The sequence below is a fragment of the Emys orbicularis genome, chromosome 5, assembly GCF_028017835.1.
Source record: "Emys orbicularis isolate rEmyOrb1 chromosome 5, rEmyOrb1.hap1, whole genome shotgun sequence".
Classification (NCBI taxonomy): Eukaryota; Metazoa; Chordata; order Testudines; family Emydidae; genus Emys; species Emys orbicularis.
This window is the reverse complement of record NC_088687.1, coordinates 119959081-119980455: the sequence shown is the minus strand read 5'-3', so window position 1 is coordinate 119980455 and position 21375 is coordinate 119959081. Positions and strand designations below refer to the sequence as shown.

At 43.3% G+C, this 21375-nt stretch overlaps 1 protein-coding gene across 2 annotated transcripts in view; it reads right to left on the bottom strand.

Moving 5' to 3' along the window:
- Positions 1 to 552: 552 nt before the first annotated feature.
- STK32B (serine/threonine kinase 32B) overlaps positions 553 to 21375 on the bottom strand; it is a 272197-nt gene continuing 251374 nt past the window's right edge. For both annotated transcript variants that reach the window (XM_065405246.1, XM_065405247.1), the window contains one exon: positions 553 to 691. In XM_065405246.1, the coding sequence (XP_065261318.1) occupies positions 553 to 691 (139 nt within the window). The remainder of the gene's footprint in view (positions 692 to 21375) is intronic.

The following is a 21375-nucleotide window of genomic DNA, read 5'->3' as shown; positions in this document are numbered from 1 at the left end:
CACACTACATTAATATATTTACATTGTATACATACATTATGACCTTGATGGCAAATGTTTGGGCTGTGTTTAGCAGTCTCACAAAATTCCATATTCCAATTTAAGTAGATTGTTTTAATTAACAGAGACGGCAGAGTATTTCCTTTAACGTTTGATAATGTAAGATTTTAAGGACAACGCTGGCCCAGACATAGAACTGTATCTTACAGGTAACCAGAAACCTGCCAACCTTGGAGACTATGTCCAAATGAATTCTTTCAAGTTTTGTTCCAGGAGTTTGAAGATGTTACAAAAGGAGGGTCAACATAGAAACCCCTTTTATTTTGCTGCTGATGGTCATTTTTCTGGTAGCACAGTCTAAAGAGAAACAGTGTCATCTGTGTAAATTGAGCTCCCAATCTGTGTGCTTTGTATCTTTGTACTCAGCAATGGGATTGCATTTTTTGTAGGAGTCAGTTTTCCTGGGGGGAAGGTGAAATATCAAGCTGTGCACAGAGACGAGCTTTCACGGACCCTTTCGGTGTTAAACTGTGCAACAAGATGCGTGTCTAACTAGCTGCTGCAGCCTTTTGTGCACCCATGTCCCAGTAGGTTGTTGTTGCGTCCATCCTGAAGTTTTCCATGTGTTTGAAGGGATGCTCTCCTGTCCAAACTAGACGTCGGCCCACTCTGTTCCTGCTGTCTTCTCAGTCTACCAGGGATTTAAATGATACATATATTAACTGTGGACAAATAATCATATAAGAATAAAAGTACTGTGCCCATTGGCTTAGGGATATGTACATATTCCCACTGCACGTGGGGTCCAGTTTTGCCCTCCAGTTATACCTATTTGATCTCATTGACTTTCTTAGCTTGCCCACTACTTACCCGATACCCACTCTACTTTGAGTGAGTGGGAAGGGAAGGGAGGAAAAAGGAGAATGCAAGGGGAGGAGCCGTGGTTCCGCCCACTCCCCTATGCTGACCAAAATGACTAGGGAATTACTGTGGTGGTATATACTCACCTGCCTTTTTTACCTTAGCCAAACAGCACTTCTCTGTGGTGTGAAGGACTTTTCACAGAGTTGGGAATTGGCAGGTCTGACTCACTGAGGGGCTGTGGGTAAGTCACTGTAGTGCTCTGCCCTCTTCCCCATGTGTAAAGTGGGGGCGATGATCATACTTACCCAGGGGTGCATGAAGAGTGACGTGTTTATCTGTGCAATGCTTTGAATATAGAAATGACGTGGTACCATTACCCCAGCGTTTCCCAGTGCTTTAAAAACTGACCAGAGCTAACTGCAAAGCTGATGTGGTCATCTAAGGCAAGTGGCAGCTTTCTAAGACTTAGATACACTTTTTGTTCACAACTATTGCACCTACTTGTTATTGAGACAACACCGCTAGCGATACATAATTGTTCCAAACTCTGGTAAATCACTGGGGGAAACAGGAGAGGTTTGCTGGGAGCAGGCACTGAGAGAGCTACTGGCAGTTGCCCACTAGAATCATTCTGGGCCTAGCTAGAGGGCCATTCCACATCCAGTCCACAACCCACTGCCACAGGGTGCAATTCGCATGCTGGTCCTGAGAATGCACCACTATTGTGCCCCCCAGTGGATGCTGCAGCACAGTGTGTGGAGGACTTCTCGGTTTCATGTGACAATTTATTTTTCCAGGTTTTCTTTCTTTGGCAAATGATTTCACTCAGAGTGAAAAGAAAATCCTTTAAAAATAGGCTTTTATAGTTAAAAACCATTAAAATTTGCAAATTATGCTGACAACACAATGAAATACAGGTGTTCCACATTGCAGTTGGAAGGTGGAGAGCATGAATGAGAAAAAGGTTACTCTGTTTTCTCCCAGCCTGCAGTCCTACCCAACAAGTCCCAATGCACCCTACTGCTCCCCGCCTTCTCCCATTTCCTGATTCCCAGGCCAGTTATCAGGAATTTTGAGGCCGGAAGCACAGAAATGAAAAAATATAGATAGAACCAGTAAGGGAGGGAAAGAAAAGATAGAATTTAGGACAATTCTAGAAGAGATTAATCACAGCTGCAGATATGAACTGACTGGGGAAAGGGAGCACAGAATAGATGGTTGAATGGCACAGGAGGGAGTCAGGACAGAGCTGAACTGATTAATTTGTGGGGAGCCACAGCAGACAGTTGACGTTGCTGGGAGCAAAACAAAATTGATTGGAAAAAATGTATGGGTGGGGTGGTGTATGGTGCAGAATGGATGGATGGATAGTGTGTGTGTGTGTGTGTGTGTGTGTAACTGCATTGGGTAAGGACAAGCAGAGAATGGGTTTAGGGGAGACCAGAGAATGGATATTGTCCTAGCCAATTTGGCCTTAGGGAGTTCTGAGATAGTATTCCAGGGGCCAACAGACTCCAGAACATCCTCCTCCTTACAGCCATGAGTCTGCTTACTACAGACATAGCTGGCCCATCAACACTGAATCAGGAGAACCCAGCTGAGAAGCCGGGTTTCTAAAACCAACGTCAAAGGAAAAAAGCCTCTCAAGAAAAGTGCAAAGCAAAAAAACATCAGGTCTCAGCAAAAAGTCTGAACTCGTCTACAAGCATTCAAACTGGCACAAAGCATGCTGGGGGGGTCGGGGGATGTTAAGAGGAGATCAAAGGAGGGGCCCCATGCTGAGGGTGGTACAAAGTGCACCTCTGCCCTAGCTTGCCCCCCCTCTGGTGCACAGCTGTTTGTTTTGTTTCCAGAGGGAAAGTGGCACTCTTCCCTTTGAGTCGGTACTGAACCAATGCTCCAGCATGGGGCACAGTGCTGCTGGAGCTGCATTGTTCGGATGAGACACAAAACTGAAACCCAGGCCTTTAAATATCATATGGCACTTTTGGTAAAAAAAATGGGGGTGTTAAACCTGTTAGACTGACCACTTTCCTATGCAGCTCATTGTAGGCTGCTGAAATAAGTTCCTCCTGCAGTTTCACCTGGGGACATATTGTTTGGAACATGTCTAGTACTTCTGTTTGCTGTTAAAGAGCTGTTGCATTCCCCACTTGACATGGGCGACGCGATCCCTCTTCATCCCGTACCTACCCCACAGGGCTAGCATGTCACTTAATGAGATCAGGCTGGAAAGATGGGCTATATATACACAATGTGGTGGTGGTGGAGGATATATTTTCCCAGTGTCCAGCTTAGTTACCTATAATTGAAGACTGAATTTGATTGGTCTTTATAATCAAATTAATGGACAGATTTGTTGACTGGTATGCATAATGTGTGGGCAATCTTTATTATTACTATTTTATTCATTTACTTATTTAGATTTTTTACAATATATTAAAAAAGAATCCCATCCAAGGCTCCAAGCACTCTAATATTTACTTGGCAGTATGGCCTAGTAGCTAGAGCCCAGGGCAGGGAGTTAGGAGACCCAGGCTCTATTTCTGCTCTGGCCTGCTGGACAACCTTGGGCAAGTCACTTCCCTGCTCTGTGCCTCCATTTCCCCATTTGTATAATGGCAATAATGATACTGACTAGAGCTGGGCCAGGAAACACAATTCACATCCCATGAAAAGGGTTGAGGGTTTTTTGGGGGGGGGCAAAAATCATCATAAATCATCATAAATCGAGCCAAAAGCTCACTCTCCAAATTTTCATGCAAGAGGTCAGGCTAGAAGATTATAATGATCTTTTCTGGTTTTAGCATCTTAGATGTTCTGCTGTCCATTATGATAGTATATGAAGGCCAGATTTTTAAAGGTGCCTAAAGATGCAGACAGGCAAAAATAGGATTTTCAGACACACATAGGTGCTTATCTCCTATTAATTTCCAGTGGTTCTCAAACTTTTGTACTAGTGACCCCTTTCACATAGCAAGCCTCTGAGTGCGACCCCCCCCCCCCTTATAACTTAAAAACACTTTTTATATATTTAACACCATTATAAATGCTGAAGTCAAAGCGGGGTTTGGGGTGGAGGCTGACAGCTCACGAGCCCGTGAGGGGTCCCGACCCCCAGTTTGAGAACCCCTGAATTAGGCACTTTTGAAAATCTTAATTCCCATTGAAATCCCATTGAAACCTATGTGCTTCTGAGTGCCTTTCTCATAAAATCAATATCAACAGTGAAATCCCTAGCAGACTTCATGGAGTCTGTCACTTCTCCCTTTTTCGTGTCAAAACTCTGATTGGGGTTGGTATTTTTTTCTTTTGATTGTTAGGGACTCGGGATTAACAGAATGTTCATACTGTGAGCATCACTTATGGTGGAAAGACTTCCTCCAAGAGGAAGGATTCGCAATGTTTCCTAAAGATAGACTCTGGATTCAGGGTTTTCAGACTTTTGAGAGTCTCTGAATAGACGATCAGTTAGCTGAGGGGCTGTGATTCTTCTTGACCTTCATGCAGTCTGTGTTGGCAGTAAAGGATAAAAAACTACTTATCCATTTCCTTCCCTGCAACTGCACACTCACATCAGAGGTTGGGATGGTCTTGCCCTCTGTTGAGTCCTTTATATTCATAGTTTTTGGAGGCCAAGAGCATTGTGATCATCTAGGCTGACCTCCTATATAGCACAGGCCATAGAAGTTCTCCAAATTAATTCCTAAAGCATAATTTTTTTAGAAAAGCATCCAATCTTGATTTTAAAATTGTCAGTGATGGAGCATCTCCCACAACTCTTGGTAAATTGTTCCAGTGCTTAATTATTCTATTAAAAATGTATGCCTTATTTCCAGTCTGAATTTGTCTAGCTTCAAATTTCCAGCTACTGGATTAAGTTATACATTCCTCTGCTAGACTGAAGAGCCCATTATTAAATATTTGTTCCCCATGTGGACACTTATAGACTGTAATTAAATCATCCCTTAACTTTCTCTCTGTTAAATTAAATAGATTGAGCACTTTGAATATTTCACTAGAAGGCAAGTTTTCTAATCCTTTAATCATTCTCATGGCTCTTCTCTGAACCCCCTCCAGTTTATCAACATCCTCCTGAATTGTGGACACAGTATTCCAGCAGCAGTCACACAATATAGAAATAGAATAACCTCTCTACTCTTACTCAAGATTCCCTTGTTTATGCATCTGAGGATCACATTAGCTCTTTTGGCCACAGCATTGAGCTGGGAGCTCATATTCAGCAGATTATCCACCACAACCCCAAAATCTTTCAGAGTTATTGCTTCCCAGGATAGAGTCCCCCATCCTGTAGGAATGGCCTACATTCTTTGTTCCTAGATATATACATTTACCCATATTAAAACATAGTTAATATTGTTTGCATGCATCCTGTTTACCAAATGATCCAGATTGCTCTGAATCAGTGATATATAATCTAAAGAAAAGGTTTCTACAGGGCTTATGATTTACATTTCAGTGAGGAATCTCATGTGAAAGACACATTTTGTGATTTACCTTTACAGGCTTAAATATTTGGAATTTGCTGACACTGAAGTAATAGGGACAAATTCAGCAACCCAGTTGGCAAAGTGCAGATGTAAAGTGCAGCTGCCTGCACCAACTAAACCTGCTGCACCAATAGGGGTTCTCATCCTTTTGCAGGTCAGCTTATGGCCCGAAACGTGTGAGGAGAACGACTAGCTATATTGGCAGAGATGAGGAGAATGTTCATTGGTAACACCTGGTTCCAAAAGAAGGCCAACAGAAGATGGACTTGGATCGCACCGAACATGAAGACAAAGAATGAAATCGATTACTTTCTGATCGATAGATGATGCATTGTGCAGGATATTTCAGTAGTGCCATCAGGTAGTGATCATCGCCTACTGAGAGCCAGACTCACGTTCACAGTGAAGGTGGAGAAAAAGGCTCTGTGTATGGCGAACAGAAGGCACCAACCAGTAGCTTTTGACGAGGAAATCCTGAAGGAAAACATTTCCAAGGAAGACTGGATCCTCCTGGATGACTGCGACGACGATTATGAGAACTTCAGCAAGAGACTGGAATGGTGCGTGAAATCAGCTGAGCGTGAAAGACCAAAAAGAGCTAGTGGAAGAATCTCGGAGAATACAAAAACCTTATTGGAGAAGAGGAGGAAAATGAAAAGAAATGGCAGACAGGCTTGAGTACTCCCTTATCTGCAAGCTCATACGAATGAAGCTGAAGAAAGACTTTGAGAATTTTCGAACCGAAAAGCTCCTAAAGGCTGCTGAAGATCGTAAAAGTCTCAAAAAATGCAAACGGGAACTGGCATTGTATAGGTCATCATTATTGGCTTTGAAGAACAAGGATGGAGAATCAGTAACCGATCGAACAGAGATGGAGGCAATCTGCAGGGATTTCTATACCCAGCTCTTTGCATCCCGTATAGACGTCCCAATGCCATCACTGCAACAAACCGATGAACACATACTCCCGGTTTTCATCAGTGAAGTCCGTCATGCAGTCCATCAAATGAAAGAGGGGAAGGCTCCAGGCAAGGACGGTCTGACATCAGAAGTGCTTAAGGCGGGAGGTCAGGAACTCTGGAAAGCTCTCGCCCAAAGGTTCAGCCGTTACCTGGAAATCCAGAAGATACCGTCCAGTTGGAAAGAGTCCAATACCATCTTGCTGCATAAGAAAGGCGATTGAGAAAATCTAAAAACTATCTCCCGATCTGCCTGCTTTTGCATGTCTATAAGTTGTTCACCAAAATAATAACAAATCGACTGTCGCGAAACCTGGATGAACAGCAACCTAGAGAGCAGGCCTGTTTTCGAAGAAATTACAGCACGATAGGCCACATCTTCACGCTAAACCAACTACTAGAGTGTTCGAGGGAATACAAGTTCCCTTTGTGCATTGCCTTCGTGGCCTACGAGAAGGCGTTTGATAGCGTGGAGACTAACACTGTTCTTGAAGCTCTTTCAGAACACGGCATCAGCGCAAAATATATCACATTATTAAAGGAAGCAAACTCTGGCTGCAGCACGGATATATCGCTGTTCGATACTCCTCTCCGAATCCCCATCGAGAAAGGTGTGAAACAAGGAGATACAGTTTCACCAAAATTATTCACAGCATGTCTTGAATTGGTCTTTTGAAGAGCAGACCTGAAAGGTGGGATTAATATCTACAGTGAGCGGCTAAACCATCTCAGGTTTGCAGATGATATAGTACTGATAGCTGAAAATACAGTCCAGCTTGAGAGAATGCTTAAAGAACTGAACGCGAAAAGTAGTCAAGTCGGATTAAAAATGAACCAGTCGAAAATGAAATGTATGAGATCTGATGTTCTGCCAAGAAACCAAATAACTCTTGGAGGAGAGCAGATCCAAGAGGTTGACAAATACGTTTATTTGGGCCAGGAAGTCAACATGCGCCACGATCAGAAAGGCGAACTGTCGCGCAGAAAAAAAGCTGGATGGTGCGCATTCAACAACATCAGGGACATCCTCCAAGGAAAGATCAGCAAAACAACTCATGCGAATCTTTTTAACTCGACCGTGCTTCCAGCGATGCTATATGGCAGCGAAACATGGTCGCTGACGAAGACTGAAGAACATCAACTGTCTGTCACACATAGGGCAATGAAACGAATATTTTTGGGCATTTCACTCCACGATCGTATCCCCAATGAAATAATTAGGCAGCAGTCTGGAGTCCGAGATGTTGTTGTCGAAAGCAGGCTCAGCAAAATGCGGTGGGCAGGACATGTGGCCCGACTCAGTAACAACAGATGGACTGCAGCTATACTGAGTGGTATCCGCGAGAACTGAAACGGCCACGCGGTCGGCTTCCAAAGAGGTGGGATGATTTCTTAACAAGGAGATATGGACAAACATGGCAAAGGATGGCCAGAGTGAGAGAAGATTGGAAGATGTGTTGTGATCGGCTCAGTCTTAACTGATGAAGGACCGACAGTCTATGCAGTCTTATGGCCCAATGACCCACTTCCCACCCCCACCTAAGACTCTGCCAGAGGTACAGATTTCATTTCCAGCAGGACCATCCTCGAGTTTTTATGCAAGCTTAAGCTGGGGGTGAATTGAGCTTTTTATTTGCTACAGCAATCCTTTGTTTACTTCCGCTGGAAGCTCATACAGACCCACAAGGGTACCCACACTATAATATTAGGGCAATTTTTGAAAAGTAATATTCAGGACCTACAGTATGTGCATATCCTATAAAAATAATGGGCTACATGCACCACTCTGAAACCTTCCCCCATTATTTTTTGTGCCATCATTTTACCATCAATTGTAGACAATGGTTGTCTGCAACAGAAGAAAATATCAATAAGTGAATATGATTTCTTGGACAATAAGCAGGTTGGCTTGATGTCTGGGCTTGATGTCTGTGCAGCATAAGAATTAAGCTTGATACAAAAAACACTTGATAAATTCTCTGTCTGCCTTTTCCTAGCAGTTTTTTTCCCCTTAGGAAGTGGCTTTTGCTGTTCTGAGTATTTGTGAAACTGAACAATCTGGGAGTATTTTGCAGGACATAACTGAATTTTATTGTTGGCCTTACACCTGCATCACTGCACTTAGTTCTCATCTGCCAGCTTTTATAGCTAGCTGCAGTTTGAGGAATAAGAGACAGAAACAGAGAAATATGCAAACTCTGCTGCTTAAGTTGCTCTCAATTTGCCTCACTAACTCCCCCAAATTTTGACTTATCTCCCATGTTGAAAACAAACTGACCAATCAGATGATAGGAGTGTAAAAATCCTTGTCATTTCTTGGGTTTTAGTATTATTTAGATCTTATAGCAAAGCAAAAGATGATCCTCTTATTAGATTAGCAAGTGTGTTTATGTTGCATTTCCATACACAAAGAGGAAAATATTTACTGTCACTTGGAGGGAGTTTTAATTTAGATGAAGGAAAAATGACAACAAGAATGAACAGCAGTAAAGTCTCCATAAGAGAACACCGTATCTCCTCTGTAACAGATACAGTATGGCAACTCTATGAGCAAAATGGCTGCTATCCCTGTGCCAGATTCATAGAAATTTAAAGGCACAGATAACAAAGGCATTCCAGTGTCATAGCTAAATATATCAGAACTGATGTAACAATAATTTTACATTAAATTGAGTTAGTGTGATGCTGGCACATCACGTCACTTCACTTGTGTATTAGTATAGATAAAAGTAATTGTTAAATGTATCAGAGTGTATTTGGTGTTTAAACGTCATGAAAACTAATGGGATGTTACATGGATTGTTTTCACTTCTCTGTATCCTGTTATAATGCAATAGCAAACATTTACATTGTAAATACTCCTGTAACTAAATAACCCATCAGACAAGAAAGAGGCCTTGTGAAATGCAAATGAAGAACTTTAACAGAAAAGTTAAAGGCTGTGAGTCTGTTATGGAGATCTGGAAGTGACAGATTCCATGACTTTCTGGGACCTCCGTGACTTCCACGCAGACGGCTGCTGGGGTGGACCAGGGGGCCGGCTGCTGGGGTGGACCAGGGGGCCGGCTGCTGGGGCAGCCCTGGGCAGCTGGCCCTAGGCCACCTGCGCAGCGGCTGGTGCCACTGGCCCCGGAGGCCGCTTGAGCAGCGGCGGTCCCCAGGGGCTTCGGAGCAGCGGGTGGCAGTCAGCCCCTGCCACCAAAGCAGGGGCCAGCTGTTGGCCCCCAAAGCAGCAGAGACTCAAGGTCACCCAGAATGGGGGCACCCTGGGGCACCAGGAGCTGCTGAGTTTTAGTCAGGGGTATTTATAGTAAAAGTCATGGACAGGTCACAGGCCGTGAATTTTTATTTATTGCCTGTGACCTGTCCATGACTTTTACTAAAAATCCCAGTGACTAAATCTTAGCCTTAGTGAAGATCGGAGGTCAAAGATGCATTTCTCACTCACCATCATCAAAGGAAAAGCCCACCCAGGTAGTGACACTGTCACCTCGTTTTCTCTGAGAAGCAGCTATAAGAATGGATTAAAGGAAAGATCCTTCATGTCTGGACTGTTTGGATTCTAATAGGACAGATTAACGAATGAGAAGATGGTGATCCCCAGAGTTATTCTGGGTAGCCCTGAGAGACTTTTGGGAAACTGGCAGGCTATTATATCACTGCTACCATTTGGAATTATAGACTGACTCACCTGTACATATATTTTACCTGCTTTAACCTCTCAATAACTCATTTCCTTTTCTTAGCTAATAAATCTTTAGTTAGTTTACTATAGAATTGGCTGCCAGCATTGTCTTTGGTGTAAGATCTAGAGTACCAATGGATCTGGGGTAAGTGATTGGTCTCTTGGGACTGGGAGCAACCTGATGTGATGTGATCTTTGGTGTAAGTGACCATTTATCACTAAGTCCAGTTTGTCTGGGTAGCAAGATAGATTGGAACATCTTAGGGGACTCTGTGACTCCATGGTAAGACTGGTACAGTGATCCAGGAGTTCACATTTGGTACTGGCTTGGTAAAATCTAATTACTGAACATGCCACCAGTTTGGGGTGTCTACCCTGTTTTCTGACAGTCTCCCCTAAGGTAGGCACTCACAGTTGTGAGCCACTCCAGACACTGGGATAATCAGAATTTTCCCTCGCATGTGGTGCTGAAATTACTTTTGTACATCTGCCACAACCACTTCCCACTGTCCATTAGGACCCAAGAGGCAGGCTCTCGTGGCCAGCTCCCCAGTCAGCATATGGCTTCAAGCTGTTGTTTGCATGCAAAAACATTCAACACACAATCTCTAAACCAAGCTTGAATTTTCTGAGGATTTTCAAGTAAATGGGAAGGCACCCACCCTAATGGGGCAGAGTTACGGAGGAGGTACAGTCTCTCTGGCATATGGTGGTTACGTAAGTGCTGAGGCATCTGCTTCTGGGCGGAAGTATGTACTGTTGGTTGCCTTAACTCTTAACTTTTAGCTTTCTAGAATTTGTTAATGTTGATCTTTAGATAACCCATCTGAACTACCCCACAATGCAATTTTTGTGTGTATATCAACAGGGACAGCTGTGCAGTGATATCCATCTTTCCTGGGGTTTTATAGGGCTGCCCATCATTGTAGTATCTGAGTGCCTTCCATGTAAAATCAATAGCATTAGCAAAGTCTCTAGTGGACTTCCTGCAGTCTCTGGCACTTCTCCCTTTATGGGACCAAATCTCTACTCCTATTCTTCTTTGCGTGGTTATTTTAGGCCCCAATCCTGCAAGGTGCTCATTGAGGGTAGATACCTGAGCCAGCATAGGGACTCAGTGAAGTCAGAATTCCATGTGAACACAGGATCTACCAGTGTGATTGCAGGATCAGGATCTTAGATTCTAAGCCAGGAGTCAGCAACCTTTCAGAAGTGGTGTGCCAAGTCTTCATTTATTCATTGCAACTTAAGGTTTCGCGTGCCAGTAATACATTTTAACATTTTTAGAAGGTCTCTTTCTATAAGTCTATAATATATAACTAAACTATTGTTGTATGTAAAGTAAATAAGGTTTTTAAAATGTTTAAGAAGCTTCATTTAAAATTAAATTAAAATGCAGAGCCCCCCGGACCGGTGGCCAGGACCCGGGCAGTGTGAGTGCCACTGAAAATCAACTTGCGTGCTGCCTTTGGCACACGTACCATAGGTTGCCTACCCGTGTTCTAAGCTCTTTGGAGCAGAAACTGTATCCTCCTATGTGTGTGAACTGCATCTAGTACAATAGAGCCCTAACCCTAATAAGGTCCTCTGGGCACTACTGTAATAAAAACAACAAGAATCATACTATACCACACCACAATAACCTATATGCTACATCACTTCCCAACATTGTGTTTGCTTACTAATGTGTGTGTTTTGGTAGCTCACTAGCTTACCAGGTAATCAAATAAATCTGTTTAATTTAATTCAATACAATTGATAGATCTGTTTTACCTATAGCTTAACATTACAGATAAAATCTTTCTGGTGGAAATGGCCCTGCATACTTAAATACCGTCTTGCACTGTTGGCACACCTATGACATTTACTCCTACCCATTCTTAAAATCCTCAGGGAAACATGCATACACCATAGATAATTGATTCAGGCTGATGGTTCCTGTTGAGTAATTATGTTCAGTAAATGTCTGCGAGTATAATTTGCCATCATCAACTGACACTTTACAATCAAGTATAATGGGTTCAGGTGCACATAAAGACTGACTAACATGTGAAATACTGGTATGTGGAATTCAAGGGACAAATTAGACCAGATGCTGTGATATTGTGACCTACAGTGCCTTGAGATCTCAGGCTTACCATGGGAATAGACAAAGCAAAATAAGACTCAAGAGAAGAAGTAAATAAATGAAAACAGCAAGTGATGTTCCACCATTTAAAAAAATGAAACATAAATGCCTAATTAGCATTAAGGTTCAATCCAGACTAGGAAAATAGGTTATGCTTAAAAATAGGTTCTCAGATGACCAGATACACTAGTCTACACTATTGTTTAAAAATGTATTAGTTAAAACATGATTTATTTTTCCTAGTCTAGGGATGGCCTTTGTAACAACTATACAAGAAAAGTGGAGGCTGCTCCTAAAATCTCCCGTAGATCTATAGGGTAATAAGTTTCTGTGGAGCTTAAACGGGGCAATCGTCTCTTTAGACTATCAAAGCCATGCTCTTTATTCCCGTTCATAAATTGCTCCAGGCTCTTGCTTACGTATGTGTATTATTCTCAGAAGCAGTCAGCCTGCCAAAAGGTATTCCAAGCAAAGACACATTTTCCAGCCTGCTTTGAATGACCACTATGGTAGAGTGAGGTTGGGAGCAAGAGCCTTCTCCTTTTGAAAGGCAGTCAGCAGACTACCCACAGCAGGTGCTTTGACCTGTCCACTACCAGGACCACACCCAAAGGAAATTATGGGGGAGTAGGACACTGCTTTGCCTGCAAGCACATGTAGAGCTGTTTGCAATAATTATCCTCCCAGCCATGCAGGGATGCTCCATCTCCACCTTGTTCCTGGAGCTCTGAGCTTGGGGCCTTAAAAAGAAAAAAAAAAGCTATGAAAAAGACAGGCTCATTAACAAGCTGTACCATGTTTTCCCCAGACTTCTCCCTCATCTCAGTGACCTTGTAATATGTCACTGGCCAAAGGACTTACAAAGGGATAATAATGAGTCATCAGGCCCTTTGTGATGCTGGATGGATATAATGACATGACTTCTTGAAGTTGCACTGTTGATGTATGCAATGTCACTGCTCACAGTATGACACAACCCCACAACAGCAATCCATCATTGCTCTGTGACTCTTCTACCCTCCCCCCACTTCCTGGCTCCTGAAAGGAAGGGCATGGTATTGTCTTCTGGGGGCTTTAGATGTGGTTTGGGGGCAGGGGAAAAACCCAGCTGTGTTTGCTTATTAGTACCAAATTGCTTAATGTTGTGTATCTGTGCTGCCTCTGGTGTGCCAGACAGGCGCTGTAATCAAAACTGTGGACCCACGAGAGCCACAGAGTGGGTATCACAAGAATAGAGAGGTTCAGAATTATGGTATGTGAAAGTCTAAACTGACTACACATGATCATAAATGTGTGAATATAAACTCTGCCTGACAGACAACAAACATGTGGGGGCTGGATGGCCTAGATAATATCACTCCTCCTTCCTTTCTAGCAGCAACAGACTGCCAGGGAATCAGAAACAGCTATTAGCTGCAGCCTGAAAGTGGCTGTAAACATTTTTTTACAGGCTCTGCCATATCATATCTATCTCCCTGCCCTTCTAGAAACACCTGACACAGGACAGGAGTGCGCATCACAAACAAAAGACAAAACAGCTGCTCCAACTCTTAAACAGTAACCAGCCTCCACCAGTGAGAAATGTCCAATAGACAGAGGAGAACTGGGCTCCTCACTACCTGTAGGAAGCAGAACACACCCTCTCCCCCCTCCACCCACGCTTGGAACCAACTCAGCAGCTGTACTTCCTGTATCTAGAATGTTTGAAGGTCTGCTCCAAGAAAGAGGAAGGATAGATGGACTAGTGTACAGTGGACATGGTTGAGAGTCATGTGATCTGGGTTCAATTATTGGCTCTGCCACACACTTCCTGTGTGATCTTGGGCAGGTCACTTAATCTGCCATCTGTAAAATAGGGCTAATACTAGCCTCATGGAAGTGCTGAGAGGATAAAATCCATTAATGACTGTGATCTACTCAGATCCTGTGGAGATGAAGGCCATGTAAGTATCTAGCTACAGAGAAGTTGTTAGAACAATTGTCCATTGAAATCTTCTATTTATCTACCAACCAAACCAAGCCCAGATAGAGCAATGTGGAAGCATGGACAGCTGCTATCAATATGCCTCAGCTCTGGCTTGGAGGAACCCCTTGTAGTTCAGTCTCTGCAGCCCATGTCAACTCTGCTGAGATGCTAATAAGGACACAGTAAGCCTGGTTGTTCATGATGGTTTGAGACACGTATCCACTAGGAAATGGAAATTATTAACTCTTTCCCCAAAGACTGAGTAGTCAAGAGATTACCCCAGTTCGGTATATCCACTACCATCTAGCTACATCATTTTCAGAGGGCCCCCAGTACCCTACCATCAGAGTTCCTCTCCACATTATAAAACAGACACATAAAATATATATTTCTCACTCTCTTCCCTCCAGTCATCAGGGACTACATTTTTGGTTAGTTTGCATGGGGTTTGCTTTTGTTCTTTTCTTGGGTTCAATTTTTTATAAGTGGGGGTAAATTATGGGAAATGTAGGTGAAAGGAGTGGGCTTGCATTTTGGTCTCCAATTACTGAGGCTCATGGCCGTTCTTATCTCTTCTGGGATTGTGTTCCAGACTCATAGGTCAGGTGCTGAGAAAGCCCCATCTCCTGTGTACACAAGTTTCACGCTTGAGGTTGACCGTTCTGTTTTTCCAGTGGAAGGTAGCCATCACAGGAGGTTGTGATCATGTGGTATGCAGCAGCTCCCCAGGTAACTTTGGTCAGGCCCATGGAGGGTCTGAAGATGATGATCCAATTCTTCAGCTAAACCGAATGTTCCATGGGGAGCCAGTAAGACAGCATGACAGTGGGATGATAGGCTTTCAGTGGCCTGTGTCACTGAGCTGATTGGCTCCTTTGTTCTTAACCAATTGTAGATTTTAAGGTAGGCAGTTCCATTCCTTGGTGTACAGAATTGAGCCAAGCATGCATGCCCTATGACTAAGTCTGAATCTGACAGGAGATGGCAAAGTCTTATGCTGCAGACAAGAAAGAGCCCTTTTTTCATGGTCATGGCTATCTGGGGAGGTGCCCAGATGCCATGGTGATGGGTGCCGTATAAGAAGCCGAATAGAATAGAAAGCAGTGAGGAGTATTGGGCCCTTTGATGATTGGAACCAAGCTTGAATTGGAACTTGAAATTCACCCACTCACAGAGTTGGATTTGGATATAAACTCCATGGCTCAAGCCATTTTATCTGAAGAATGAGTAGGGGGAGCCATTGAATTCCTAAGCAGCAAAGATCCTATTTTCACTCTAATGTTCCATTAATTTAAATAAAAGGGAGAAGAGGAATCCAGAAAAATCTCTGCTATGCAAATAGAATGGTCTTTCCAAAGAACGTTTTTCAAGATTTTCCATCAGCAGCTAATCCTTTGTGGCCTCGTGCTACCATTCTGATTGAATGTAAATCATATATATTTTTAAACAGGTCTGTTTTAATAAATGTGTAGACTGTTGAAGGGGATAAGGACACCATGCTGGAATTTTCTAGGTTTTAACTAACATTTATAATTGGAAATGACATTAAGAATAGAGAATTTAGTTTTTTTTAAATGCTAATGAAAATGTACATTACTCAGTCTTATTAACTATAGTGCCATGACCACACAGCTGTAACATGCAGGAATCAGATTTGACCCTCAGATGCCTAAATGGCTCCCAATGATTTCAATATGATTTGCTTCATATATAATTGACAGGAGAATTTTGCCATAAATTTGCATTCCTTTTCCTATGTGTACAAATCTCTCAGCTTGTTCCACTTCCAAGCTACTAGTCCAATATCCAGTTGTGGCATTTATTCCTCTCTTCAGACACCAGAGTTGGGTGTGTTCAGTGCAGCCACTACATGAGGCTAATATCACCCTTAAATTTGTGTAGTAAGGGGCTATTCTGCAATTTTCTTCTTTTCCTCCTGTCATTCTCTATAATTCTCTATGCTCTCGTACTTGGATACTGTTGGCCTGATCCTGCAAGGTGCTGAATGCCTCCTGGGAAGGGCTAAGGGCCCTCTCCTCCCAGAGAAAACAACAGGAGTGGAGGAGTCTCAGCACTTTTCATAGATTTTTAGATCATTTTGATCATTGATCATCTAGTCTGATCTCCTGCATAACACAGGCCTAAGACTCACCCAATAATTTCTGCATCTGGATCTGATCTTTGTAGGATCATATTTACTTTACTTGTCCTTTGTAATCCCAGTCATTTTCTCCATTCCGATTTAAACACAGGTTTTTTGAGCACACGTGTGAGATTTTATTTTGATTGGAGTTGAATCATTTAGCGTGTGCATAGTCGTCTAGCCAAGTGATAGCATCTTCAGTGGCATGATGCAGTTCTTCTAGGTGAAGAACACCGCGGACCCTAGTCAGCAGGCATTCCTCGACAATGTGCGTCATCATCTGTGTTGCACCGCAGCTGCACAAAGGGCTGTCATGAAGGCCCCAGTGATACTGGTTGGCTGCACGGAGACCTTGCCCGGTCCAGAACCTGTTCAACAGGCACCACTGGCGACGGGGCAGGTCAAAACCAGGCGGGCAAATTGTGGGGTCGACGACGAGGGACTGGTTGGGGATTATAACAGATATCCATTCCTCTCGCCAGAGTGTTTCCGCCCTACATCCTGGCATGGCGGACGAGACCATAATGGGCGACGTGACGGTAAACGTGCAGCTGGTGGTTTAAAAAGGTCATTGTGCAGCAGAAGGCTTGAGTTGGTGCATACTTGCTCCAGTAACTTGCCAGTGGCAACCTCTCATCTGATATGAGGAGGAGCAATATTGCTCAAAACTGGAAGCCATGGGAGTGGAGTCGGACGCAGGGTGCTGGAGATTAAGCGCTTGGCGACATGTAACTGTGTATCCACCAGTTTGGTGTGTGACGATCGACTCCAAATACCACCGAATATGAGACGGCAAGAGCTGACATCTGCAAAGTTGGAGCACGAGCACCCCATGACAAACCTGCCAGGTTGCTAAGAAGATTGTTGCACGTCTTAACTTTAGTTGCTGTCTTCGTCAGGTGGGCATAGTAACTCAGTGTGCCGTCTAAGGTCACACCTAGATAGACCGGTTCTACTTCATGCTTCACCTTCTGGCCATTCAGATAAACATTCAGTTCTCAGGTTGTGCCGGCATGGTGAAGATGGGACAAACTGGAGACTGTTTTATGATGCTTCGCTGGAGGCGCTAAGTCTTACAGTAGTCAGCTAACTTGATCATGTCCCGGTTTAAGGTGGCATCAAGCTCGTGAAACGTCTGGTCCTGGGTACTGCAAGAGATGTCGTCTGCATAAATGAACTTTTGTGACTCTGTTGTGGGCAAGTCATTGATGTAAAGGTTGAACAGGGTTGGAGAAAGCACGGAGCCCTAGGGTAGCCCATTGCTCTGTTGTCTCCAAGCACTTGTCTTCTCCCCTATATGGACTCTGAACTGCCTATCGCGGAGGAACCGTTCAATGACAGTGACCCAAGGTAGCAGGAGCTGTGATACCTTCACGAGCAGGCCCGTGTGCCACACCATATTGTATGTCGCTGTTAGATCGATGAAAACAGCGCCTGTTTTCAAGTAGAGTTGAATATTCATAATGATTCACTCTGTACCTGGTTGGATTTGCTTTTCTTAATAGGGGTTTCATGTCTATCTAGGTTTTTATATCACTCATCACCATAATAGCTGAATGCTCACCTTTTTTTTCTTTTTGCCACTCAAAGTATGCTCTGCTGACCTTGCTTCATCTTAAATCTCTCTCTCTCTCTCTCCACATTTCAGGTCACTGTGCTACTTCTCACTAATCTCTTCCTTGTTCCTTTTGTAATGGACGTGCCTGCCTTTCTTCATCAGCAATCTTTCCTAATTAAGAAGATGCCTTGCTAAACATTATTGAGTCTGGCTGGCTTCTCAGGACTAGTAACTGCTACGAACTGCTCCATTTCTGTGCAGTCATTTCTGTTCACCATTAATGATTTAGAAGTACCAATCCAAACTCGATTCTTTCCCCCTTAATTGAGTTGCTGCACGGTCTGGGAATGGCATTTCATTTGAAGACAATTTCCACTTCAAGACAGCAACACATCAAATAATGCCAAGAGCTACATAACAGTAATTAGAGACATACCCTATGCTTTTTTAATATTAGTTCTACATTACACACCATCTTTCAACATTAAGCCAGAGGCCCAGAAAGTTTACAATGGAACCAAAAGGTGAACTGTACCAATAAGGCCAGGGCATGCAGGGGTGCTGGAACAATTTGTATAGTGGGGGTGCTGAGAGCCATTGAACCAAACTGTAAACCCTGTATATAATTAAAACCACTTCAAGCCAAGGGGCAAGGCAGCACCCCCAGTTCCAGCACCTATGAGGGAATGCACTGTTTTTCCACATTCTATGCTAGAGAGCTCTAGGTACAAATTTTCCTGGCAGAACACTGAGGCAATGCTGCCTTCATTTCACCTTCATTTGGGGTGAATCTCTCATGGGGCCCAAATGTGCATCTATTCTGCCAGATTCAATAGTCTACCTCATCACCCTATTAAGCCTCAGGACACCTCTGTGAGGAAGGCAAAAGTGCATTAAGCATGCATGAAAATTGAGGTTAGAGAGTTGAGCGAGTTGCCCAAGGTCAAAGTGCCTGATATAAAGGCCACTGAAGTCAGTGGCCAAGAAGATTTTTCTTTGGATCAAGAGTCCATGGAGGATAAGAACTGGGTGTTCTTGCTTCCCAAGCCACTAGCCCAGACTTCCGCCTCTATAGTGTTTCTTGTATTTTTGGCTATTTTGGTTCCTTCTCATTTGTTAATAGAAGCAGCCAGATGTGAAGATTTCTCTAGCGATGATAACATTGGAAGAATAGCAGGAATAATCTGTGTTTAGCCCATTTAATAAAATCATGACCAACCAATATGATTTTGTCTTTACAATTTTTTTTAAAAAAAGGAATTGAAAATATAGCTTTCAGCTATGGTTTCTCATTAGGGGATTCCTTTTATCAGGGCTCCACTAAACAAAATCAGCTTCTTAAGAAACGGTTGGCAAAACTGTTAGAATACAAATTCAGATACTTCTGCAAATGTTTAGGGAAAAGCTATTGCTGGATTTTTCTAGAAATAATAAAAACGATAACAATAGAAATAGAATTATGGACTTAAAAATCTTGTCAACAGAGAGGATCAAAACATCACTATGAAATATGTTTCAGACAGTGGGTCTTAGCTAGAGAAAACAAAGGGGTAATAAAACATGATATTGATATTGTTTAGAGTCTATCTTTTTTTAACTGAGACATTTTAGTATAGCTCTTAAAGAACAAAGGGAAACATTTACTCTTGTTATCAGCTTTAGATTACATCTACACAACTCCCATTTGCTCATTTTATTTGGGTTAGAGACACACAGATACACACACATATATAATTGCTCTGCAAGTGCTAGTATTGGGGTTAGAGACACACAGATACACACACATATATAATTGCTCTGCAAGTGCTAGTATTGGAGAATGTAACCAGTGTGAAAATGTCCCTGTCATGAGGTTCTCACTCACTGCGGGTTGTGCCTCCTCCAGGTGATTAGCTCTCTTCCAGATTTGGTGCCTCCCCTTGCAGTCTCTTCACCTGTTGTCCTCTCTCTCACTCCAGATGGCCCCTGTTTTGCTCCAGGAGCTGTAGCTTCCTTTTTGTGACTCAGCCCTCCAGCCAGGTCAGTGTGTGATTTCCCTTTCTGGGATATGCCCTTCCCTCAGGGTCAGGCTCCTACTCTTTTCCTGGGTTCCCTCCTTTACTCTCTAATGTACAGAGAGTGGCTGAACACGTCCTCACTACAGCCCTTTCTGTTGTCAGCTTCCTGGCTTTATCCTAGCCCAGCCCATACCTGCTCAAGTGAGTTTCATCCTCCAATCAGGGGCTGCTCCTCCAGCCTACTCCCCTCATGTGGGGCCTATCACACTAATTGGCTCTTTCTGAGCTTCCTTTCAGGATTGATGTGGGGTAAACCCCCCATCACAGTCCCCTAAAATGAGTTCCATAATTTGTAGCTCATGTTCAATTGAAATAGGCATGCTAATAAAAATAAAGCCTTTTACCCAATGGCAATTCTGCCACTGGCATATATGGAGCACTGGCCCATTCAAAAAATAGTAAAGTATATTAAACTCCATCCCAACTACACATGACAGTCAGAGCTCTCAAGAGTCCCCAAATTAAACTGAACTGATGCAGTAATGGGCCAAGATTTTCAAAAGCTCCATAGGGATTTTGGTTGCCTTGGTTTTTGGTGCCCAACTTAAGATAACAAACAGGGGCCTGATATTTCAGAAAGAGTTGAGCACATCCCTCCTAAAATTAGGCCCTTCTAAGAAGTCTTAAGTGTGACATAATTAAAAACTGAGCCCCACAAAATCACTAGTTGCTTTTGAAAATCTTGGTCATGTTGCACAGGGAGGGAGGATTTGGGAAGCCTGTGGAGAAAGTGTGCACCACCTGTGCACAGCTCTGCAGGGACTCCCAAAGTGCTATTGTGTGTGTGTGTTGGGGGAGAGACATGTATGTGTGTGGGGGGGGCGTGTCAGGGGTTAGGGACATGGGTGTCCCAAGTAAGGAATGGGAGTGAGGCTGGTAGATTGGCTGCTGTGCAGATCCATGGATATTGCTCACTGCATAATAAGGCAGGGGTCCCACAGGAGCTATCTGTTGCCTCAGGGCTGCAGCAGAATCTGTGGAGCGGCTCCATGGCCATTTTGCAGCCTGGGAAGGAGGATTGCTTTGCTTCGGGGCAGTCCTGCTTCTTGGGGATGCACTTACTCTTCAATAAGAATATACATAACGAAGGTGAGTTACAGTGCCCCACCTGCACTTCTGACAGGGCAGCCACAGCGTCTAGCCTTGCAACCTCTCACCATGCTGATTCAGATGCTAAGGAAAGGGCCTACTTACTCATTTGTTTTTTCCTTATATTCGGGGAATGATCATGTTATTTTACACTCTGGAAAAGTAGGGTTTTTTCCTCTTTCTCATGATACTTGGCACTTACATAGAAGTGTCCATACTCCATATGCTGTATCAATGTCTGCATGCTTATTACAGCTAGGTACATTCAGTCTTCTGCAAAAGACTGCTTTCAGTCATGTATCTTACTGCTTTTGGTTACTACAATGTTTTAAATCTGGCTGCTTACAGTTAGGGTCCCACGTCATTATTTAAGTACCTAGATAAGTGGGCTGATAGTCAAAAGTGCTGCTTCCCA